Source organism: Haliotis rufescens, unplaced genomic scaffold (genome assembly GCF_023055435.1).
Source record: "Haliotis rufescens isolate VD_foot unplaced genomic scaffold, xgHalRufe1.0.p SCAF_3, whole genome shotgun sequence".
Taxonomy (NCBI): domain Eukaryota; kingdom Metazoa; phylum Mollusca; class Gastropoda; order Lepetellida; family Haliotidae; genus Haliotis; species Haliotis rufescens.
This window is the reverse complement of record NW_025964001.1, coordinates 10,315,672-10,342,116: the sequence shown is the minus strand read 5'-3', so window position 1 is coordinate 10,342,116 and position 26,445 is coordinate 10,315,672. Positions and strand designations below refer to the sequence as shown.

The following is a 26,445-nucleotide window of genomic DNA, read 5'->3' as shown; positions in this document are numbered from 1 at the left end:
GAAGTGTCTGTTTTCTTATTAGTTTATTGCAGTGGCCAAACACTTGCAGGTCAATTAATGTCATTGTTTAGTATTTGGTTGGTTGTCAACTGAAAAATTTTAAAGTGTTGTCTAACATCCAAGTGCTGTTCCCCTGACAACTGGCAAGTCAGCAGGTGATCAATCATCTTCCCGAGGCAAGTGAGTTCACTGACTATAAAAGACCAGTTTCCACCCTTGCCGAACTAGGCTGGTATTATGGAGTTACATTTTGGCTGGACTAACGAGTCTATGCATAGTCCAATCAAAATTGCGCCCCGAAATCAAAATCTGGTTCGTAAACTGTCGTGCAGAATTTGCAAAACGTGCACCGCCAACTCATCAGCAAATATTTTCCATATCTTTTCATGTTTTTAATCAAGGTGCTCACGTGATTTGATGCATTTCGCGATGTAAGGCCCGTTTTATCACATTATAGATCTTGATTATCGATCAGATCGTCCTGACTGGGCGCCACCATTTTATGTGAAGCAAACGCAAGTGATACGAGAGGTGGAATCTGATTGGTCCATAGGAGAGGCTTAGAAGGAATATAACTGGTAAAAGCCACTGGTGGCGCTACGATCAAGCCCAGTAATTCCAGCCTAGTTCAGCAAGGGCTTTTAAAGTCAGTTAACTCTCTTGCCTCGGGAAGATGGTGATCAATGTGCATTACAGGAAATATTCACATTTCAGGCATTTATCTGGATCCTTCTACAGACTCGGTGAGGATTTGGGGAGTTCCAGGAATCAGACTGGGGTACCAGGGTCATACCAATAACAAAATACATAGTATTTTTAAATTGGTGTTCATAATTCAAGTAGTCATACTTTTTATGCATTCCATGGAGCAACCAGTGCAAATTATGTCCTGCAGACATAGTGATACTATGAACATTGGCATGACCATAGGGGCCCCTATGCTTGCTACATTTGGCACACTCCACTAGATTTCTAAGAATTGTGCAGTGATGTCATAATTGCAAATGCTAATATATGTTGTAGTCGAATCATGAGATTTTATGTGTCCCGCATTAGGTTTTATACCTCGAGCCGGAGGCGAGTGGTATAAACCTAACGAGAGACACATAAAATCCCCATGTATCCCTTGTGATCCTGCTACAACAAATTTTCCTTACCATGTTTTAATATGACATTGTAAAATAATTTAAATATATTCCAAATTGATTGAAAACAGTTGCTCGATTGAGCTGAGGTTAGCTTGCGCTATATTATGTGACATCTATTGGCTCAGAGAATGCGTGCAGCTTTTTTCTTTGAAGCGGGGTATAAAGGATTTATTCTGCTTCTCAGAAATGCACGTGCAGCCTGTAGTGCTCATGGTGGGGTATAAGAGATGTATTCCCCTGCTGAGAATTTATTACCCTCCAAGGGTATTTTATCAAGATCACGTGGACCAATCAGATCTCATCATTCTGACATGGAGGTATGATAAGAAGCCTTATGCCTATTATAATGGGGATTTCAATGCTACAAGACAACCAACTATGGACACTCTGAACTTTGTGTGTATGTCTTGCTAAGATGGAAATGTCAGTAATGTATAACATGCAATCTACAATATTGATTAGCTTTTATGTTTCAAACAGCCATACATTTCCCAAGACTTGCTCTGTTAACCATTGTGTCCCATTCTCAACGTTTTATGTTGAGGTCAAACCCAGGTCTGTTCTTAGTTTTTATGCATATTTGATGTATTATTTGGCATCAAGTTAAAGCCCTGAGCTTCCGAATAAGCTTCTTGTAGCGTTGAAGCTAGAGACACTACACATATATCCACTCTGATGTGATTGTAATGAAACACCACGGGGATCAGAAGACCAAGACTGAAATTATGACAATCTGTAATTGCAGACCTTTGTTAACTGTTTGAAGTATTGATGCTGTTAGGTAGGACTGCAAGTTCTTTTGTTGAATGATGATATATCCCTGTGTTACACAGCATTGCGTTTTAATGGTTTTGTTATGTAAATACCTTATTTCTTGTTTCAAGACTCGCGCCGACAATTTGCTCCATAAAATGGCAAGGTGCTATCGATCATGTGTGATTCAGCTGACAATGTAACATTGTTCATTCTGTAAGATTGTAATAAAAATGTGTACAGTAAACTTGATACAGTCCATGCATGTGTGTTGTGATGATGATGCAAGTTCAACAATTAAGATGTGGTAAACCTCAGCTGTAGTAATAAGAAAGTATTGCAACGCTATAGGAACAGATGGAGAACATCATGAGTATGCAAGTGTTGGTACTTTCATAGCAATATTTGCATTTTGATATTTTAATATACAAATGCAAAACCTTTCACCAGCACAGCACATTGTAAAGTAATTGGTGTATTGCAATATGCATCCTTTCTTTACCCTGGTCACACATTTATGGTGAGTGAACAGCAACCAGCAAGAACAGAGGTACTTCTTCTAGTTAGCCACAGCTGAGGTTTTCTATTCAGCTGCTAGTGCCGACAATATGGGAAGAGCGGAGTTATATTGGTAAAACTTTCATCTAAAGGATAGCAATGTTACAGATTTCTGCCCATAACCCCCGTCTCAAAATCGAAAAAAAATCGAAATAGAAGTATTAAAAAATCATTTACGTGGGGTTATGGTTACGTTGCCCTAACCCAGGCTAAATTTGAAGCAGGGTTCTGGGCAGAAATCTCTATTACATTACTATACTTCTAATGCTTGCGAGTTGTCGCATCTATTTCATAACTAGCCTAACCTAAAACAGTAGATAGGGGCACAGGTGGCCCAGTCGTCTAAGGCGCCGCGATTTGCTGTGCAGAGTTGCGTCCCTTCGGCACGCCAGAAACCTACGATTGTGGGTTCGAATCTCAGTTCGCACCGATTATGTTTCTAGGTTTGTCAGCACCATAACCGTGCTCGTGGGTTACACCGAAGTCGTCAACGTCTGAGACCTGCATCACTTCGGGCTTTCCTCCCACATTAAGCTGACATGCCGTGATATAACTGGAATACTGTTAAAAGCGGCGTTAAACCCAACTCACTCGCTAAAACAGTAGATACCTCACAGAGGGAAACAGTTAATACAGTTGTCATGGAATGGGTGATGCAGCATAGACAAGCATTACTTTGAAATTCCTGGTTTGAGTTTTGAACTTGTGTGGACAATATGGATCTGATGTTGGAGTTGTATAATGTTGTGAAGTAAACTATGCACTGAAATAACGTGTTCTGATTTCCCTTGGTGTATCGCTAACATACAGAACACAATTTGGATGTTTTCTGCAATATAAAGGGAGCACATACCAGCCATGTGCAGCAGCAGAAGCCTTGTTTGGTTGGCTTACACAATTTACCTGCATCAAAACATACGTTAGATTTGAACATGACAGGCAACAGTGTGGATTAACCCAATCCCTGACCTGGCTTTTAGTTCTAAACATGCACCCTCATAATGAAGACTGACTTGACTTATGAATTTCAACTTCGGTACAGGTGCAAGCCAGAGAAAGAATAAAGAAATTGAAATCAAAATCTTCCTTGATAGTTTCTAAATGTCACTATTAGATAAGATACACCTCCATGAGACACTGGACTTTTACAGAATAGGATAGAAGAAACCTGTGCAATGGAGATGGTCCTTGCTCAAAGTGGACTTTGTCACTTGACCTGACAAGAAGCCATAAGGAAAAGAACCCGGCCTAATGGTATTGGTTGCTCTCAAAACCCGGGTGTATGTTAGATCAGTTTGAATTTGGCCTCAGATGAAATAATGTACACATACAATAACTTGTAGCAGGATCATGATGGCTGCATGGGGTTTTATGTGTCCCACGTTAGGGTTTATGCCAACCCCCTCTGACTCGTATAAAATAACGAGGGACGCATAAAACCACATGTATCCTTTGTGATCCTGCTGCAAAAAATTTATCTTACCAACATGTTTTAATGTGACATTGAGTGAGTATGGTTTTACGCCGCTTTTAGCAATATTCCAGCAACATCACGGCGGGGGACACCAGAAATTGGCTTCACACATTGTACCCATGTCGGGAATCGAACACGGGTCTTCGGCATGACAAGCGAACGCTTTAACCACTAGGCTCTGTGACATTTAACAAGAATTAACACATATTCAAAATTGATATAAAACAGCTGTTTGATTGAGCTGAGGTTAGCATGTGCTATGTCACATGCCCTACATTGACTCACAAAAAGCGTACAGCTGTTTGCTTTGAAGTGGGGTAAAAGGGATTTATTCTGCCTCTGAGAAATCCACGTGCAGCCTGTATTGCTCATGGCGGGGTATAAGAGAATTACTCCCCCGCTGAGAAATTTATTAGGCGGGTTACACTGTATTTTATCAAGATCACGTGGACCAGTCAAATCTCATCATTCTAACATGGAGATATGATAAAAATCTTTGTCAACCCCTAAACCAACAAAGATGTTAAAAGATGGTACTTGTTACCCAGCCTGGAGCTCGGCATAAACAAGGACTGGTCAGCTCAGAGTCTGTATACTTTGACGAGGGTATTTATGTTAAACTGCGGCATGGTATCTCAGTTAGCTAGAACTATAAAACTGGCATTTGTCCGGACTAGAACAAGCAGCAGCAGGCACACATGCTGCTATGTAAGTGCAATGATCTTGAACACGGCATTAAACCCATTCTCACCTCCAAAACCAGCCAAGCATGAAGATCCGGGGTAGAATAGGTCTTCAGCAACCCATGCTTGCCGTAAAAGGCGACTATGCTTGTTGTAAAAGGCGACAAACGGGATCGGGTGGTCAGGTTCACTGACTTGGTTGATGCATGTCATTGATCACAGTTGTGTGGATCAATGCTCATGATGTCAATCACTGGATTGTCTCGTCCAGACTCGATTATTTACAGACTGCCGTCATATAGCTGTGATATTGCTGAGTGCGGCGTAAAACAACAAACAAACAAATTCAAAACCAGCCCCTGTGAGTGACCCGTAGCAGCTGTTTCAGTTATGTGAAAGACTTGCACCGGTCAAATACTTTGTAATTCATGTATGAGTACATGTGAGGAAAGTAATCCCCTGTGTTTCATTTGGGGTGAGTATTCATAGTGTATGTACAAACTCCCACAAAACATCACAGTCAACATGATTAAAATAGTTGTCACAAAAAACACAAGAAGATTTCAAAGTTGTAATATTCATTCAGAATACTGTTTTCGGTGTCTCTAATAAATACTGATAAACATGGCTTGTGACCTTATCCCTTTCTTGATTCAACATCTTCACAACACAAAGTGAATTAACAGTATAACATGCTGCATTTAATATGACCACATGTGTACATGGCTTCTAAAACAATCATCAAAACATCACCTCTGATAAAAACTAAAGACAAAACTGAAAGGAAGACAAAAACAATAATTTCAAAACTGACTGGCTGTTATGTTCTGACTTGAATTTCAGTTTGATGGATCAGTTAAAAAATTAAAACCATTGCACACTTCAACCCATTTTGGTACACATTAAATATTACAATTTGATAGTAATGAGTATTGTGACAATGAAAAAATGCAATTTTAATTTTAATGTTCCAAGATGAGTACGAAGTAATGTCCTAAATGCAGTCACAATTCATGGACAAGGATGAGACAATTCATGGACAAATCAACAAAATGCTAAAAATCTTACTTAAAACAATCTTTCAGTTGGAATACCTCTTTGCTACATGAACAGTGTTTTGAGCAATATATCACAGACACAACTGGCAACAGAATTACATTCAATAACACAGGACGGAATGGCATTCATAAATAGGGAGCCCCTTTGTTAAAGTGCCATATTTGACATTAAACACCCAGGGCACATAACCTATTCCACTGAGTTTTGACAGTAACTAGGTTAAGCATCTGAATACTTCTTCAAAATATCAGTATAATAACAAGACATTTGGATTATACAGTGCATCAGCCAGGACCCATACTTCCCGCACTCAAATTCGTGAAAACAGTGACCCAGGTCTATCAGTAATGTTACATTTATAGTAGGAGATCTTGACTAAATATTTTTAGAACCAGTCTTTCAAAATGCTAAAAACTTTGCATCTGACTTTAAAGATTTAACATTGGCATCTTGATTCTTAGAACGAAAATGTAGTCATCAATAGCCGTTTCTGGGAACTTGTACCATTTATGGAAAATAGCGTTTCACAGAAAAATGATCAATTAATTGCTGCTGGGAGATGTGTTTATTAGTTAGCACAGGAAGAAGGGGCAACCGTGAACAGCACTTGTACCATTCTGTGTCATCATTCACCTGGCACCCTTTTTGAAAAGTAATGTTTCAGCTGGCACAGTTTGGGTCAAATCCTGGCTGAAACACTGGTGTTATCTTACAGGGTACTGATAGAGCACTGTGCTTAATGCTGAAACATGGTACTATAACTTGTAACAATCACCTTAAGGAAGATATCTACAACAATACTGGCAGCATAGGTCATCACAGTTATTTTGGCAATGTGAATAGATTTCAATGTACAAATAATTTACAATTATTTCGAGCCACATTTTAGCAAATTACACTTTGTGAAATTGATTGAAATATAACCATAACTTGTAAAGAATATATACATGTCAACTGTTTGAATATATCTATTACAACTTACCATTACATGTTTTGAATATTAAAACAGCAAAATAATTTGTCCCTGAACCCTACAAGTGACACACCTCCTTCACCACAAGAAAGACAGAATTCACTTAGTCATGATTATGGTAAACTAAAAAACATATTGTCTGAAAAGTGAAAACTGTAGGACTTCACAATCTCCCTTTCTGGCTATCTCTTGTTGTTGCGTACATTGTTCATTCTGGAACAAAGAAGGTATTGATAACATTTAGTATATTGCACATGCAAGATAGTGATATGGAAACATCAAACCCTTTCACATTTATAGTTGCTTTTTGTTCTTTAGGCGACATATTTTATTTCTTGGTTTACAGATGCGCCACTCTTTCAAAGTCCAAATGTTAATTTTTTTTATCAAAATACAAACTACTCCTTATTTTTTTACCGCCGATCTTTGCTTTTAAAAATGCAAAAGTTCAAACAAAAAAAGATTTCATTTCCTCGTTGAGTGTAAAAAAGGAAGTCGGTCTGATATTTCTCGCTGGGATCCTTCTCTGATACCATCAAAGCGTGTCAATGCATAGCGCAGTGGTGACCAGTTTAATGGCCATGCTGCCAAAATGGCGTAGTCTTTCATGCATTTCATCATGACATGAATATTGTTATATTGCCATTTGTGCACAAACTGTGTGCCAGGGATATAATAAAATGTGCTTGGAAAGTTGAGTTGTTTTACTTTTGTTACTCCAGAATATTTTTTTCAAACCTTTCAAACTTTTTAGGACAAAAGTCAAGAAAAAAAATCCAAGAATTTTTGTCTTTTTTTTTGTTTGTTGAAATTTGCCTACCTCACTTTTGAAATGAGTTTTAAATCCATAAACCAAGAAATAAAAAACATGTCGCCTTATATTATAAAAAAACTGATAAATTCCATCAAGTTCTGAATAACTTTTTCTCCTTATATGATGTGCTTCCAAATGTAAGATGCAATTGCTGAATAGGTATGGCAAAAATGAACAGATTCCTATCTGTGAAGAATATATAGCCATCAAAACCAAAACAAGCTCATGACAGTTATCAGAGGTTTTCTCAAAGACAATCAATCCACTTTTGACACAAGGATTGTAATTTCAGAAGATTATATACTACCCAATAGCAGTTCAAGACCACTCGATTCCTTCGTTACTATAGTAAATCTGTCATCACATGGAAGGTGGATACACTTCTAGGGTAGTGTTTTTGTATAGCCACTTGGCATCCACCATCCTCAGATCACCCACCTAGCCAGACTCTCCACATAGTCAGCTGTGCTCTGAGCTGAGTAGGGCGCCTGGTTACTGAGATAGGAGAACTGGCCGCCATTCCTGTTGCTGTTGTTGTAGCCATAGTTCTGCTGACTGCTGAGGTGCTGGTAGGCCATGCTGTTACCCCCTGTCCGCCCCCCACCATTGCCGCCAACATCATTCTTTGGTACCCCCCGTCGTCTACCTCCACCTGCAAATATTGAGAGACATGATTAGCTGGCTTCATCACGCACAGTATATATATCAGGTAAGTGTTAAGCAACTTCACATCAGCCTCATCAATTCAAGTCAAACCAATGGATGATCATTATGAAATTAATGAAATGAACAATTATCAGTGGGTTTGAAATCCCAGGTTATATATCATCAGTCCTCCAGGATTACTTTACAAAAGCATCACCAAATCCCTGATGTTATTGGCCATGGTATCCAATTCAGTAAAGCCATGGAGATCAATGCAAATACAGCATGTTCAATACAACCAGGGCATCCTGAATCCACACAAACAGTGATGTTCTGCCAAGTTACTTTGTGTTGGACAACATATTGAGTCCTTGAGTTAACGAGGTTTCAGTGTAGAGCACAAACCTATCAACATGCCCTCGTATCTATTTGAATGAAAAGAAGCGTTATTAAAATTAATGTAAACAATATCGTGTGTTTAGCTACCAAGTGAGAAGGAAGAGTTTTAAATGCGAAATAACTGCAGTAACTTGTCGTAACAGCAGTTCTCATTGGAATCACCACACAGCTGCTATTGGAAACGACAGCATCGGCAACCGAACCGGTCATATCCGTTAAATTCCGCATTTCGCCGAACCACAACACTACTTACTGTCGAAACAACACGATGTGTTTTGGCTATCAAACAGTTGCCAAGATTGCTGGGATCTGGTGGGAGAATGGGCGAGATGTCAGACATCTTCAGCGTGTTCGGGGACCATACCTGACCACTTCCCATTTATTTGCAATGATACAAGAAAACATGTCTCCCACTTTAGATAACAAATGCTGATACATATGAATACTAGTTGCTCAATGCCATGGATTTTATACTAAATAGTCAAGACTTCGTCAGACCAAAAGAAATAACTTCGCTTGTCATTTATTTGTTATCACCAGCATTTCTCGCATGCTGTTTTTTCAGAAAAGGTGTTGTCAATTAACTTTGATCAGGTTTTGATGGACACAGCCGAAGTTATTCCACATGATGTATATGCAAACAATATTATATCCGAACAATTACTTGAGTTATTTGTTGCAGGAACAGATAGAGAGCAATTTTTAGGGCATAGCATTATTTACTTGTTGATATTACAGTAATTGGAGCAGATGAAGCACCATGAAAATACTTGTTTAGTGTAAAAAGAAAGGGGCTGTGTGCTGCAATCTGATTGGATTCAAACTGTTATTACAATAGAATTGCATCCTGGATATCATAATTCAGACTCCTCACTGCATATGAATAGCTTTCTTGATGAGTTTCTTTTTTTCTCAATCCCAAATTTGAAAATTGTGTCATTCAGGGTTGGCAAAATGGAAACCTTTTAACTAAATATTAAGTATGATCAATGTCTCTCTGAACAACTTTGTCATAGTTATTTTCTCCGCTAACCAGGTGAGTTCCTTTATTATTTAATTACGTCATCATAATCCAGGTGACGTCATAGAATTCCAGGCTGACAGAGAGAGAGGGCATGCTTCATTTGTAATTTCCAATTGTCGATAGACATTATGTGTTTACAGAATTGCAGGTGTTATTGAGTATTCATTGCCTCGTGATATTAACATTTGAAACCTCCGACTATTCCAAATAAAATTTCCATCCATCAAATACTCAATAAAACACATATAACCTGAAAACAAATATACAGTTTATCTCCTAACTGTTTTCTTCAGTTGATCAGTGTGTGTGGTCAACCATCTTGCAGTCTGTACAACATAAGGGCAGAGTGAGTGAGTGAGTATGGTTTTACGCTGCCTTTAGCAATATTCCAGCAATATCACGGCAGGGGACACCAGAAATGAGCTTCACATATTGTACCCATGTGGTGAAACAAACTGAGGTCTTTGGCATGTGGGGTGAACACTTTAACCACCAGACTACCCTACCGCCCCTAGGCAGGTCAGATCAAGGCTACAATAGACCTAGCTTCATTGCTTGCCCATCTGGGACGAGGTACTTGGCCCCAGTGGTCTAGATGGAATAAACTCAAACACAAACAGTCTGAGATTATTAATAAGATCACCAGACTACTGCATGTCGTTGACAGGCTAATTGTGGTATACGTCAGTACACATGGCAACAGATCAATAGCACTTACAAAGAATAAGAAAGAGCCCGTATTCAACATGACTGATTGGTGCTGTACTCACCTCTTTGGACATTAGAGTCTGTAGCCTCATCGTAATAGACTGCCCCACTCCACATTGGTGGGGAGGACAACTGGACATTGGTCACTTTCACTGGCACAGAGGTCTTGTACTGACCAATACCAGGAAGCGTTGCCTCCACCGTGGTGGTTGTGGTACCAGTTGGCTGGAACATCGCAAGTTATGAAGATAGTCAGTATTTATCTGCGAAGATGAAGAATCTATCAAATCTAAATATTTTCAGGGTTACGAGCTATAACTTTGCTGACATATATTAATATTTACTTGCCTAAAAAGGAAACATGGTATGGAATCAACAACATTAAAACACATAAAAGACTAAAGAATAAGGTAAAGCAGATCATTCTGTCATCATTTTTAGGAGTCAGCAAGGCCAAAATGTTACTAATTCTTGGGGACTGGGGGGCATGTCATCAATAAGTCAAGCCTGGCATGAAATAACATTACAGACACTGATGAATGATGATCCTATTATATAAATTGTGAAAGTTATCAGGTGTATGAGCAAGATGTAACAGCTGACCATGGGACGCAGATGCGTGCTCATGCATTAACTGTTATTGGCCATGTGCTTCCTGATTTGGATGTAGACTGTGCATCAATGTAAAACTGGTTTCAACATCTGCATATTATCAGGGACACAATCTGAACAATCCATCTGTAGATGAATTATGTACATGTTATATCTTCATGAACAGTTTCCTTTTTTGTGAGAGACTATATATATATAGAGAGAGAAATAAAAGAATAAACTCTGATGAATGCCTATTAACTTACCTGGAAGTATACCTGCTGGTCAGCAAAGTACAGCTCCGCCTTCGCGCGTTCCTCATCAGTAACAGGAAGGCCATCAATAACCACTAGCTGTGGCATGCGGAACACCAGCATTGGTCGGTGCATTAGGCGCCGAGATATCTAGACATAGACAGACTTACTATCAGATCTCTTAGCAGCCAGCACAGAGATTTGTAATAGTCCAACAGTAACATAATCAACATACTGAAACAAACATCATGTGACCATATGGCAGTCTGCCACTGCCAAAGATTCTTTATATGAAAGAGTGAGAGAATAAAACTTTACCGCAAATCCTTTTTGTGAAAGTCAGAAAAGTTACGCATGATAACAAGTGAAGATGAGACACTTACCACATTGTTAACTATGGAAATCTCCACCAAGTTAGAGAGAGAGTCCAGCTTCTCCAGTTCTGACAAATCCTGAAAATATAATAATCATGCTGTTATAATGAAAATCAGTCAACACCAAAATATCAACATTAACCCACAGCTCAGTGTCATAGGTTTCACTGCTCTTGCATTACCTTAACACTCCCCACACATCTGTTGTACTTCACAACCTACCTGTATTCTGTTAGATCCTAGATACAGTCTCTGCAGGTTCTCCAGACTACTGAGGTTGGATAGGTCGCGGACTCTGTTCTCCTCAAGGTGAAGTTCCACTAGATTCCATTGATTGATGAAGGCCAACTCAGATACTCCCTTGATTTTGTTTCGATCTAAGACCAGCTCACGTAGATCATGCAAGCCATCCAAACCCTCAACTTTTGTGATTTCATTCCCTGTGAACAGATCCAGACATTAAACACACTTCCTTTTCAGGTCAAGATGAGATAACAGGGATCTATAACAAGTGAGTGAGTGATTATTTCATCAAAGTCACAATTGTCCTAAATTCAAAGCATTCCTATCGCGATTGCATACAGTATGCAAATTATGATTAGAACAATGACAATTACACAAAGCAATTCAGTCCAAATTTACATCATCGAGTGACATCTTTCATATTACGTTAAAGTTTGATATCTCTGGATACATTCAATTTAGAAAATGAGTGAGTGATTGAGTATGGTTTTACGCCGCTTTTAGCAATATTCCAGCAATATCAAGGCGGGGAACACCAGAAATGTGCTTCACAACGAATGAACGAACGCTTTAAACACTAGGCTACCCCACCGCCCTTAGAAAATGAAGTAATGTATTTTTGATTAGTTGGTCTATGAGTCTCACCCTGTAAGAAGAGTGCTTTCAGAGCAGGAAGACGACTCAGCTGCAGGGCTCCCATGTCTTTTATACAGTTGTATCTGTGAACATGAGAAAGTATCAACCCATGTGTCCTCCCTGTTCCAGGCTTATGTGAACATAGACATGATGAAATATCACCACATCCATATACAAGAACCTTGGAGGGACTCCTAAAAAAAAATTTGTTCCATAACAAAGGTAATTTGTTTTGTATGAATGTTGTGTTTGTTATATAGCATATGGCTTATCTTTTAATTGTATAACCAATTCCCCTGGCCTAAAAAAGTGAAAAGTGGATCAAAAAAATAATCTGAAAAGCACTTTTGATTTTATTCTACTGAATGCCAAAAAACATGGTCAATACAACAGAACTGTACATGCAACAGGTTAAACTACAAAACAATAGGTAACAATGGCTTGATGCTCAGACAAGCTTTACTGACACTAGCATCACATACAGATAACCAAAAAAACAGTCAATAATCGGATAATAATAATTATATTTTTGTATTTTCCCTATCTATAAACACAAAAATCTGTGAACCAATTAATTAAACAATATCTAACCTAAAAAGAATGTGTGTGATACCTTCAGATAAACTGAAACAAAAACAAAAAATCTGCATAATGGTGAGTTTACCCAAGATGGAGGACCTCCAGTGATTCCAATACTGGTGTAAATGATTCTGTGTAGAACTCGAGGTTCTTTGAGGGGATGCTGCTCGTCGGAAACTTCTGCTTGGTGTTGGTGGCTTTTGACCGGGGCAGGATACACTCGATGTGATTGTGATTCAGGCACAACACCTACAATAAACATGTGGCAGAATACACTGGATGTGGTTCAGGCACAACACCTACAATATACATATGGCAGAATGCATGCAATGTGGCTGTGGTTCAGACACAACATCTACACTATACATATGGCAGAATGCATGCAATGTGGCTGTGGTTCAGGCACAACACCTACAATACACATATGGCAGAATGCATGCAATGTGGCTGTGGTTCAGACACAACACCTACAATAAACATATGGCAGAATGCATGCAATGTGGCTGTGGTTCAGGCCAAACACCTACAATACACATATGGCAGAATGCATGCAATGTGGTTGTGGTTCAGACACAACACCTACATACACATATGGCAGAATGCATGCAATGTGGCTGTGGTTCAGGCCAAACACCTACAATACACATATGGCAGAATGCATGCAATGTGGCTGTGGTTCAGACACAACATCTACAATACACATATGGCAGAATGCATGCAATGTGGCTGTGGTTCAGACACAACACCTACAATAAACATATGGCAGAATACACTGATGAGGTTGTGGTTCAGGCACAACACCTACAATACACATATGGCAGAATGCATGCAATGTGGCTGTGGTTCAGACACAACACCTACAATACACATATGGCAGAATGCATGCAATGTGGCTGTGGTTCAGACACAACACCTACAATAAACATATGGCAGAATGCATGCAATGTGGTTGTGGTTCAGACACAACATCTACAATACACATATGGCAGAATGCATGCAATGTGGCTGTGGTTCAGACACAACACCTACAATACACATATGGCAGAATGCATGCAATGTGGTTGTGGTTCAGACACAACACCTACAATAAACATATGGCAGAATGCATGCAATGTGGTTGTGGTTCAGACACAACACCTACAATATACATATGGCAGAATGCATGCAATGTGGCTGTGGTTCAGACACAACATCTACACTATACATATGGCAGAATGCATGCAATGTGGCTGTGGTTCAGGCACAACACCTACAATACACATATGGCAGAATGCATGCAATGTGGCTGTGGTTCAGACACAACACCTACATACACATATGGCAGAATGCATGCAATGTGGCTGTGGTTCAGGCCAAACACCTACAATACACATATGGCAGAATGCATGCAATGTGGCTGTGGTTCAGACACAACATCTACAATACACATATGGCAGAATGCATGCAATGTGGCTGTGGTTCAGACACAACACCTACAATAAACATATGGCAGAATACACTGATGAGGTTGTGGTTCAGGCACAACACCTACAATACACATATGGCAGAATGCATGCAATGTGGCTGTGGTTCAGACACAACACCTACAATACACATATGGCAGAATGCATGCAATGTGGCTGTGGTTCAGACACAACACCTACAATAAACATATGGCAGAATGCATGCAATGTGGTTGTGGTTCAGACACAACATCTACAATACACATATGGCAGAATGCATGCAATGTGGCTGTGGTTCAGACACAACACCTACAATACACATATGGCAGAATGCATGCAATGTGGTTGTGGTTCAGACACAACACCTACAATAAACATATGGCAGAATGCATGCAATGTGGTTGTGGTTCAGACACAACACCTACAATACACATATGGCAGAATGCATGCAATGTGGCTGTGGTTCAGACACAACACCTACAATAAACATATGGCAGAATACACTAATGTGGTTGTGGTTCAGACACAACACCTACAATAAACATATGGCAGAATACACTAATGTGGTTGTGGTTCAGACACAACACCTACAATAAACATATGGCAGAATGCATGCAATGTGGCTGTGGTTCAGACACAACACCTACAATACACATATGGCAGAATGCATGCAATGTGGCTGTGGTTCAGACACAACACCTACAATAAACATATGGCAGAATGCATGCAATGTGGCTGTGGTTCAGACACAACACCTACAATACACATATGGCAGAATACACTAATGTGGTTGTGGTTCAGACACAACACCTACAATAAACATATGGCAGAATGCATGCAATGTGGCTGTGGTTCAGACACAACACCTACAATACACATATGGCAGAATGCATGCAATGTGGCTGTGGTTCAGACACAACACCTACAATACACATATGGCAGAATGCATGCAATGAGGCTGTGGTTCAGACACAACACCTACAATACACATATGGCAGAATGCATGCAATGAGGCTGTGGTTCAGACACAACACCTACAATACACATATGGCAGAATGCATGCAATGAGGCTGTGGTTCAGACACAACACCTACAATAAACATATGGCAGAATACACTAATGTGGTTGTGGTTCAGACACCTTCAATATACATATGGCAGAATGCATGCAATGTGGTTGTGGTTCATTCATTGTCCTTGACACACAAACATCATTTCTCTATACATAATTATATTCCTCATTCCTGAGAAGTCTGTGTAAGTGTGTGATGTAGATGAAGCTCACCCTCAAGTTGACAAGATGGACCAACCCTGTGAATGACGTCAGGTTGTTGTGTTCCAAGTTCACACTGCAAACAATCATTTATAGCATTCTTTACAAAGACGAAATGTTATTTACTTGTTAGCCTTAACTAGACCCACTTTTGAGTTCAATATAAAACCAAAATGAGTGAGTGAGTGAATGAGTGTGTATGGTTTTACGCCGCTTTTAGCAATATTCCAGCAATATCACGGCGGGGGAGACCAGATCCAAAATCAGTGAGTGAGTGAGTATGGTTTTACGCCGCATTTAGCAATATTCCAGCAATATTACTAGAAATGGGCTTCACACAATGTACCCAAGTGGGGAATCGAACCCGGATCTTTGGTGTGACGAGTGAACGCTTTAACCATTAGGCTACCCGACTGCCCTAAAACCAAAATGATGTGACACGGTTTAAGTAATTTCATGTAATGGGGATGTATTGAATAATTTCAATAAACTCAGGAAACAATGAAGCAGTTTTTTAGCCTTATATATTTTTACCTTTATATATTTTTGGCTACTTTTGCCTGGATGATTTATTTTCAATGTTGCTTCAAACATGTTACCTTCTGAGGTTAAGGAACTGCTCCCCTGTGCCAAGGTCCACAGTTCTGATCGAGGAGTTTGGTAGGTCCAGTTCCCGAACTTCGTGGAAATTTGAATGACCCAGTTTCTCAGCAACAAAGTCAGCTGTCAGTCGCCCTCCAAATGTGTCCTTGGCCAAATTCCCCTCCGAAGCTTCCTATAATAGACACATCAGTCACAAAACATTACAAGATATGTATAGCAAAAGAAACACAAACTTGTAATCACAAACATCACACAGGTATTATTGCTATCTCCAAAGTAAATCATTGTCCACTTATTTTTATGTGAGCTGTCATATTATGATTATATGTTCAGAACCCTCCCTATAATGTTGACACATTCGATTCTCTGTCCCCGCCCCTGTCCCTGCCCCCTGCAATGACCAAGACATTCTGCAAAGAAAAGTTTTATGTAATAATGTTTATGGTATGTTTCAGTCACTCACTATTGCACATCCATCGAGAGCCTTGAGAGTTTTCAGATGGAAGATGACGAAGAGACGATAATGGTCCACATCCACAGCTACTGGGTTGCCAAACAAATCCAGGATGACTAGGCTTGGCAGCATCTGCAACACATCAGGTGCATAACTTACAGTCATTATCACGATACACAGAGTCAAATGTGGAAACAAAGAGAGATTCTTCCATGACATATTAGAATCCTACATTCTGATCGGTTAGAATCTATGTTAGACCATGATCTTGCTGTTAAGCGCATTACTAATTACCGTGAAAGTAAATATTTATTCAGAAGCACTTCTTTTGCAAACCTCCTATTTCTCAATTTCATAAACTGATCTTACTTCAATAACATTGCTAAATAACTTGTTGCCGTTCCTTAAGTAGTTAAACATCAAGTGAAATATATTCACTTAAAGAATGTATTGTAAAACTCAGTAACATCAACACAGCGTGACTTTTGGTGCTACCCTGACACATACTGTGGCGTCATGTCTACCACATCACAATGCTTAGACTAACCATCTGCAGAGTGAGTGAGTGAGTATGGTTGTACACTACTTTTAGCAATATTCCAGCAATATCATGGCGGGGGACACCAGAAATGGGCTTCACACATTGTACCCATGTGGGGAATCTGAAAACCGGGCCTTCGGCGCATTAACCACTAGGCTACCCCACCTTCCCCCATCTGTAGAACTACATGACATCTTATATACTGATGTGTACTTTAGAACAAAATATTCTAATGGTCGCTTCACATCCTCTAGGGATGTCTATTTGAATAATGCTCACACATATCGTGCCTCATTCAAGTATTATGGTTAAAAATATGGTATGGGGTACATAGAGCAAACAAGTATGCAGATTAAAACCGATCTTCACCATGTTCACTGATCCTTGAAAACGCCTTTTTGCCATTTTCCTACTGAAAAATAAGACACTAGGTTTGTCTCCTAATGACATAATGTAATACATAACAGTAAAAACTTGTTAATCTGTGATGGTCATGCAGACTATTATATTTCTGAAATAACAAATCATGGGTACTCCTACCAAGGTCCATTTGTATAATTATAGACAAACCAATCAGTAATCATTAAGAAAGTAGACTTCACTGTTGACAAACACTGATAAAGCTGAAGTTACAGAATGTATGACTGATGTAGTTACAGCACATCTAGATGACTGGACCAAGTATGTGTTCACATTAACAATAGTCAACATATTTTATACAAAGTCTTTTTTCATATGCCAGTAAACAGAGATAGGATGCCTTGAGTAACTGAAGCGGTGACATTACCTTGAGACAAAAGACCTCTCTGATGTTGGAGATTAAGTTGTTGCCAACATAGAGCTCCACTAGCCACGTCGCCCTCTGGAGACCGAGAAGGGAGGTAAGCCTGTTGTTCTCAAGTGACACATAACACAGGTGAGTGAGGTTGCTGAAGGCAGCATTGTCCAGTGTGTTGATGTAGTTGTAGCCCAGACTAAGTCGCCTAAGTTTGGTCAGTTTGGCCAGGCCCTCTACCTTCACAATACAGTTGTTCTCCAGTGACAGCTCTTCCAGATTGACACAGGAATCCAGGCCCTGATGCGAAGCATTGTGTTACTCAATAAATAAATCTAATAACCAAGGCCCTGTTTCATAAAATGATCTTAGCTCTACATCTGTGTTAAAGTATGGGAGTCATAGCATTAAAATTACTGTGTGAATCAGGACCCATGGCAGGAATGTATCAGGGTCCCTGGCAGGAATGTATCAGAGCCCAATACCATAAAGCAATCGTAGCCCTACAACCATTGTAAGCCTATGTTAAAGAAATGGAGTTACGATCACCTAATGCTAAGATTGGCTAATGAATCAGGGCCCCTGGCGGGAATGTATCAGAGCCAAATTCCACAAAGCAATCGTAGCGCTACGACCATTGTAAGCCTATGTTAAAGTAATGGAGTTACGATCATCTAATGCTAAGATTGTTTTATGAATCAGGGTCCCTGGCAGGAATGTATCAGAGCCAAATTCCACAAAGCAATTGTAGCGCTACAACCATCGTAAGCCTATGTTAAAGTATGGGAGTTACGATCACCTCATGCTAAGATTGCTTTATGAATCAGGGCCCCTGGCAGGAATGAATCAGAGCCAAATTCCACAAAGCAATTGTAGCGCTACAACCATCGTAAGCCTATGTTAAAGTATGGGAGTTACGATCACCTCATGCTAAGATTGCTTTATGAATCAGGGCCCCTGGCAGGAATGAATCAGAGCCAAATTCCACAAAGCAATTGTAGCGCTACAACCATCGTAAGCCTATGTTAAAGTATGGGAGTTACGATCACCTCATGCTAAGATTGCTTTATGAATCAGGGCCCCTGGCAGGAATGAATCAGAGCCAAATTCCACAAAGCAATTGTAGCGCTACAACCATCGTAAGCCTATGTTAAAGTATGGGAGTTACGATCACCTCATGCTAAGATTGCTTTATGAATCAGGGCCCCTGGCAGGAATGTATCAGAGCCCAATTCCACAAAGCAATCACAGTGCTACGACCATCGTAAGCCTATGTTAAAGTATGGGAGTTACGATCACCTAATGCTAAGATTGCTTTGTGGGACAGGGCCCCAGTATATAGTGACGTCCTGCAACTGGTCATTTGGACAGCAAAACAATGGTGAATATAGTGTCAGTAGTGATCTATCCTATTAATTTTACTGATCAAGTTTACAACCTATTTTCTTTCCTTCTGAAATTGTTGTGCAGTGAGTGATGTGGAGCATGGTATCATACTGCAACCGAATCACAGCTCAGTTAAAAAACTGGAACAAAGAAATAGTTCCTAGGTGTTTACCTGTTTGGTGACCACAAGCAGAAGTGTAAAAACATTTTTGCTTTGCTGGAAGACAACAAAGCTGATTCTGCACAACAAAGGTTAGCTTTGAGAACAAACATACCTCTATCTTAGTCAGGTCATTGTTACTGAAGGATGCCCACTTCAAGTTCTCCAGCCTGTCTAGGTTGGACAGCTTCGTGATGTGCTGGCCCTCCAGGTTGAGTGTGGACACTTTCAGATACCACGACGTATCATGCTCTCCGAACTTCTCCGGCTTCTGTCTGCTCATGTGCAGTACGATCTGTGCGGTGGTGTTGAGGCTGAGTGAGCGTGGTGTGGTGGCGTCCACGCGGGACTGGGTGAGGAGGGAGAGCTGGGAGATGCGAGACCCTGCTGCTACTCTCAGGGCAGCAGTAGCCTCTTCCTCTGTCACAGGCTGGTCATCTAGCAGGGTGAGGGACTTCAACCGACCAATGACACGCAGGCGTAATCCGTCAGGCTGAGATTGACAGGAGGAGGAGAATGTGATAATAGTGTTGCTTATTGACTACTGTTTTGTGTGAAAAGCGTTGTCTTCTAAATCGCATTGCTCTCATTCCAGGGAGGAGGGACTCCAACATATTTGTGATAAATTTTAACAGAATTATTTTCATTACATGAGAGTATTTAATTATTTACAATGCATGTCATTGAACAGTACAATCATGATAAAGCATGTGATCTGATTGTTTACAATGCATATCATTCCAATAAATCATAATGTTTGCATATAATGCATCTTATTTCACTTTTCATAATTCGTATCATTTTGACTGATCATAATGCATGTGAATTCACTGTGCACAATCCATACCATGTAACCTTGTATGTCATTGCATGACTGTTTCTAATAAAAAATATCATGTAAAAAATAAAAATTTCTAAAATTTCTAAATAGCAAAAGGCACCAGTTCAGCATGTACCTGACAAACCTGCAAAGTTTGATGAAAAATTATTGAATGGTTTATGAGTTATGCTCCGGAAACGAACCCTACCCTCACAGAACCTAAGTCCATCTTGTTGCCATGGAAACGTAAAAAATAAAAATTTCTAAAATTTCTAAATAGCAAAAGGCACCAGTTCAGCATGTACCTGACAAACCTGCAAAGTTTGATGAAAAAATATTGAATGGTTTATGAGTTATGCTCCGGAAACGAACCCTACCCTCACAGAACCTAAGTCCATCTTGTTGCCATGGAAACGTAAAAAATAAAAATTTCTAAAATTTCTAAATAGCAAAAGGCACCAGTTCAGCATGTACCTGACAAACCTGCAAAGTTTCATGAAAAAATATTGAACGGTTTCTGAGTTATGCTCCGGAAACAAAACGTGACTGACGGACGTAGGTATGAACTTTGTTGGGCGGGGGATAATTATAGATTGACACCATTCAGGAATAATACCATTCATTTAATCGGGACAGATGAAGCTTGTTGGATATTCTCTAAAACATACATGTCATTTGACTCAATAGTGTATGTCCTATGTCCCTGTACCCACCTTAAGCCATGGGTTGTATCTCATGTTAAGAGTCTTCAGACCCGACATGTGTTTGCGCAGAATGGACAGCTCCTCTCGCGTGTTGGTCAGTCGGTTCCAGCTGATGTCCAGCTGCTTCAGGCGAGACAGACCCTAGCAGAACAAAATCTTACTTCAGTCCCATGAAATGTTATCAAGGCAAAAATTATATACATGGTCATAGTCAGTGCAAGAGATCCAGCAAAGATGTACCACTGATACAGCCATGCTGCAGCTGCAGCAGTGGTCGCCCATCTATAAGTACCTACCTCAATGTTGCTTCAGTTCACAGCCTCAACAGAGCACGTCGCGTCCAAGATTATTGCACTTAAATAGCAACGTGCATGCATGTGTGTGTATGTGTGTGGCTGCTTGTACTAGACCGGACTAGCCCTAGTGCTAGCCCACTGAGATACCATGCCGCAGCTTAACATGGATACACCACTCAGACACAGTATACTGACTCCGAGCCGACCAGTCCTTGCTTTAACCCCTTAATGCCGAGCGCCAGACAGGTTAACCACAAGTACCATCTTTAAACGCCTTTTGGTATGACGCGGCTGGGGATCGAACCCCGGACCTTCCGCTCTCCGGGCTGACGCTCTACCACTAGACCAGGGAGGCGGTCCCATGTCATTAGAAGTAAGTACAAATTGGGACATTATGCATACAACATTTTCACAATGTGAATACTAAGATGTAGGATGGAACACTATATTATCGTGGTAGTTAATTTATAATGGATCGTAATGGCGCATGCTTACTAACCTATTAAATATGTCATATGCAAAATGTTTCTTGTTCTTTTTTTAACTTTTAGGACACACAAATTGGGATTGATTGATGCTGATTTTCTTCACCAAGTTCGATAAACAAAGTAGTCATTAGCATCTCAAGGGCAGCGAACTCTATATTATTGCAGTACGGCTATTTTGTGGTGTGACACATGTGGATTATGTGGTTTGCATCACGTCCTGTTTTGGATTATGCATAATCAGTGTACAAACAACTTAGGTTGGATCATGGGGCTTCTTCGTCGAAACAAATGGGTTCTTTTCTAATCAATTTCAAATGGAGTTAGGGGTAATTCCACTTCAAAATCATTCAAGAAACTATCATATAAAAAGTTAGCGAGTATACTTACAAGTAACTATGACATACCACAATGAGTCCTGTGTTCGATCAAGCAATCAAATATCGTGCTTAGATTTGCATAAGTAAACAGTCGACAGGCGGTGTGGATTACGGGATTTACCGATACCGCAATAATATAGAGTCATGCTATAACTGATGATTGGAGGATGTAATGAAAACAGTGACTCAGTGATGTTTGGAGAGTCGTCACTACTCACCTTCATCCCCTCAAGTGTTATGATCTTGTTGAAGCTGGCATCCAAGTACTCCAGTGACTGTAAACAAAGGGAGAACCTTGATAGAACAGCACTTGCATGACTTTACCAACTCAAGACGCAAAACATCAAACCAGAGGAGGATTGAAACAGAGCTAAGTGCTTCTAACTTAAAACTGAACTACAAGTGGTTATTACCATTCTTAGGCTAACCTTGTCACTGCTCTACAACTGTCTCCCATCATAAAAGTGGTTTGTGCAGGATATAAACATATTAATGTCTTATACAACAGGAAATGGGAAAATTGTCGAGTGCTTTTATGCAGAGACCATGTACTGATCAGTACCGGTATATGGTCTCTGGTTTGAGCTTATTGTTGCATATCAGGTCTACGTGCTAAGCAGACATCCAAAGGTTTAACTCTCAGAAGGAAATTTAACTTGGATTGGTTTTCAAGGGTACCTTCAAAATGAGACATTACACTTTCTTTAAGTGGGCATTTAGCATCTACTAGCATTTAGCTGTTGTAGCATCGATGACAAGGTTGATTTTAGGATTTGAATGTCTTTATTCTTTTAATGTGATGTTACTTGCTTAATAAACGTATTGGCACCTTCAAAGAAAAATAAAGAGGCTGCAATCCGTAAGTACACCCATTTGTCCAAAACATTGCCTTGTTAGTTACCATGTGTGCTAGGTCCTCTAATCGTGTCAGCTCATTAAAAGGGACAATGAGTTTCCTCAGTGCTGATAGAGACTGCAGGTGCTTGAGTTTTGTCAGCCCATTTCCATGGAGATTGAGCACTGTGATATTGGCCAGAGCATCACACTTGGATATTTTCAGCAAGAGTTCATCATTCAGTGTGACTAGCCTGTAATAGGGAGGAAGTGGGTATGATTTTATGCCCTCTTTAGCAGTATTCTAACAATATCATAGCGGGGGACATCAGAATGGGTTTCATACATTGTACCCATGCTATGGGGAATCGAACTTTTTAACCACAAGGCTACCCCACATCCCGTTCTGCAATAGATCACTTACTTCCCATTGATAAAAGTGTATGAGTGAATGAATATATGCCAGATTCATCGATACGACAATAGGCAAGCAGAGCATTGAATCAGAAATGAATTGGTCTTCCAAGGTGGTCACAAATGCTAGTTCTATCCATGTTCTGCAGCCATAGTGTCCACCTCATCCTCATCCTAGTTATAATTATGACAAGCATGATTAACTAGCCATTTCAAAATATACACATATTGAGACAAAACCTGTTTAGCGGCCAAAGTACCAGATTAACACTAAGCAAACTCCTGTTCTTTAAATAATCATGGAACATCTATAAATGAAGAAATACAATACATTCTGAAAACAATTTCAACTATATGTTTAGCAGAAAGGTTTAAACAAAATAGTATCTGCAGGAAATGAATGACCTTGGTCTCTGTTTGATTGTGGGCTCCATGTTAAAGATTTCCTCATCCTCCTCTGAGTGCACGTCCTCCCCACCCCCCAGGTTTGCTAGTTTCACCGGCTTGTTCTCCAGCAGCTCATCACTCAGACCAGAAAATGGGGATTTGCATTTGCTCTACAAAACACATAAAAAATTAAGTCCCTAGTTTCCTAGGTCATCTTTTCAGATTATTATCTAGTCCGCATTTCACATTGTGAGTGAATATTGTTGAGTGCCCAGTCAGAAAACTTCCCGAGGCAAGTATGTCCACTAGCCTATATCAAAGCCTAGTTTCTACCCTTGCCACATCAAGGCCACTTTTCTTGGCTCGACCCTGGCCCCACCTCTCCCATATCAGGAGTTATGCCCCTTGTAATGAAAACATGATATCCAATCAGATCGCTGTTCACAATGATGGCGATTACCATAGGCGACGACTTTGTCGATCAGTTTACGAAAACATTCACCATTTCATCCCTGACACAAAAACACAGGTAATCATTGTGGGGTTTAAAAGATGAAAAAGACATATTCATGTTAACAAAGACAGGCATCGGAAAATCACTTTCATACAAAGGTGTACAAGTTGTGGAAGTTGATTTTGTGAAACGTTCTCTGATTGGACTATCTATATGTGTGATAGTCCAATCATATTTAACACAGGAAAGTCGGCTTGATGTGGCAAGGCAGGAAACAAGACTTTGATAAAAAGTCTAGTGGACGCTAGTGACTCGGGAAGATGCTGTCAGCACAAGTACAAATATAAATTGTATGTAAGCAATTTGGGCAGACAAATCAGTGACTGATAGTGTAAACAATGATCCAAGCCATCAGGGTACAATGACACACAATCAGACAGGACACACAATCAAACAGGTCACACATTGCAGCAACTTGGATACAATGAGAAATTGATGACTACAAAGAGGTACGATGACTATAATGAGGAAGACATATTCGTCCACAGTGGAAGTCAACATCTTGAACCATGTATATACTGGAATCCGATACATAGCCAATATTACTTTTAGATGAAAGTTCCTATGCGATTTTTATGAGGTTCCTAACTGGTTACAACAATGTGATGCTGAGACAACAGTAGTTGTGTTGTAGGAAGCAAGCAGTGACAACCGTCATTGTGGTTCTTTTCATATGTGTTGAGACCCCCAAAACTACACATGTACCATATTGCATAACAATTTAAACAAAAATGACTGAGAATAAATAGCATTTTCAAAATGGCTGCCACAGACCTGAATTCAGATTTGAACCTTTTGCACAAATTCAGGTGTAATCACTGGTAGGAACAAGAATGTGAAGTTTCAGCTTCATCGGACCATGGCCTTTTAAGTTTATGGGAAGAAGAATTTTGAATTTCTTGAACTTGAACTCCCTGATAGTAACAAACATGAATTTCCACAGGATCCATCAAGCTATTTCAGAGAAGTAAACAATGTAAAATGTTATGACAATGGCTGACTTGGGACAACATAAGCTCAGGTGGGTTAAACACATTTTTTCTCACCCGTGTGATGTACTCAAACTCTATGATGTACTCAGGAAGTACCAGTTCATGATCGAAGATGTACCACTCACACTGCCGGGCGCTGCACTCACATGAACTGTTCTCACCATCTTTCTCTGAAATATCATTGTCAAATTAAAACCACAAGAACAAACACAAAATGGTTGCAAGCATTTCTATGTCATTTGTAACAATGAGAAAACAACAGAAATAAAATATCCAACCTTTGATGTATTATGTCATCATAATGTACTCACTTTCATTTGGAATAACTTTCCTTCTTGGTTTGAATATTGCATCTATCTTGTGATATGCAGATTTTGATATACTGCAAAAGAACAAAAAAATGTATATAAATACACTGTATTTTCTATTAGGCTTAAAAAATGAAAGAATTGGTTCTCAGGCAATGACTTTCAAAAGATTTTTTATTTTTATTTTTTTAGCTTGTTCAAACTAGTATGTAACCAAATAAACAGTTGTGAACCATCAACCTGGGAAAGGGACTCACTACATAAACAATCATACAAACTCCTATTGCCGCCATGACCATAACTCGAGATGCGCAGTGAAACATTGCGCATGTAAAGGGAAACGTGCGGCAGACTTTATGATGATGCTTGCGGTGCCTGAGAACCAAGACTATTATTTCTTTTTGTCTTTTAATGGAAAAAAGGCAAGACTATTCACACAATACTGCAACACAATACTCTGTGGTATAAAGACAATTGGAAACTTTCAATTCCAATACTCAGACAACTGGAGATAAATGAATGTTTTCTAGAAGAATAGACATCTAATTACTCATACTTGTACTTACGATCTGTCATCCATGGCTGACATACTTTTCCCCAGGTACACTTTGGCTACCACCAGCTGACCTGAAAAACATAAGTATGAAATTTAATCTAGACCAGAAAACCAGTAACTGAAAAACATAGCAACGTCCAAATGACACAGAATCAGCTAAGTCACAGAGTGAGTGAGTGAGTGAGTGAGTGAGTATGGTTTTACGCC

General features: G+C 39.7%; 1 protein-coding gene across 1 annotated transcript in view; it reads right to left on the bottom strand.

The window, feature by feature from the left end:
- Positions 1-5,173: 5,173 nt before the first annotated feature.
- Positions 5,174-26,445, bottom strand: part of LOC124146679 (leucine-rich repeat-containing protein 9-like) — a 46,992-nt gene continuing 25,720 nt past the window's right edge. The window contains exons 15-34 of the mRNA XM_046517090.2: positions 26,249-26,309; positions 25,686-25,756; positions 25,429-25,544; positions 23,887-24,038; positions 23,135-23,321; positions 22,452-22,508; positions 21,082-21,213; positions 19,664-20,041; positions 18,015-18,302; positions 16,696-16,818; positions 16,229-16,404; positions 15,642-15,705; positions 13,001-13,164; positions 12,346-12,419; positions 11,680-11,897; positions 11,467-11,535; positions 11,096-11,233; positions 10,301-10,463; positions 7,901-8,114; positions 5,174-6,861 (exon numbers count right to left, since the gene is read on the bottom strand). Of these exons, the coding sequence (XP_046373046.2) occupies positions 6,831-6,861; positions 7,901-8,114; positions 10,301-10,463; positions 11,096-11,233; positions 11,467-11,535; positions 11,680-11,897; positions 12,346-12,419; positions 13,001-13,164; positions 15,642-15,705; positions 16,229-16,404; positions 16,696-16,818; positions 18,015-18,302; positions 19,664-20,041; positions 21,082-21,213; positions 22,452-22,508; positions 23,135-23,321; positions 23,887-24,038; positions 25,429-25,544; positions 25,686-25,756; positions 26,249-26,309 (2,876 nt within the window). The 3' untranslated portion in view covers positions 5,174-6,830. The remainder of the gene's footprint in view (positions 6,862-7,900; positions 8,115-10,300; positions 10,464-11,095; positions 11,234-11,466; positions 11,536-11,679; positions 11,898-12,345; positions 12,420-13,000; positions 13,165-15,641; positions 15,706-16,228; positions 16,405-16,695; positions 16,819-18,014; positions 18,303-19,663; positions 20,042-21,081; positions 21,214-22,451; positions 22,509-23,134; positions 23,322-23,886; positions 24,039-25,428; positions 25,545-25,685; positions 25,757-26,248; positions 26,310-26,445) is intronic.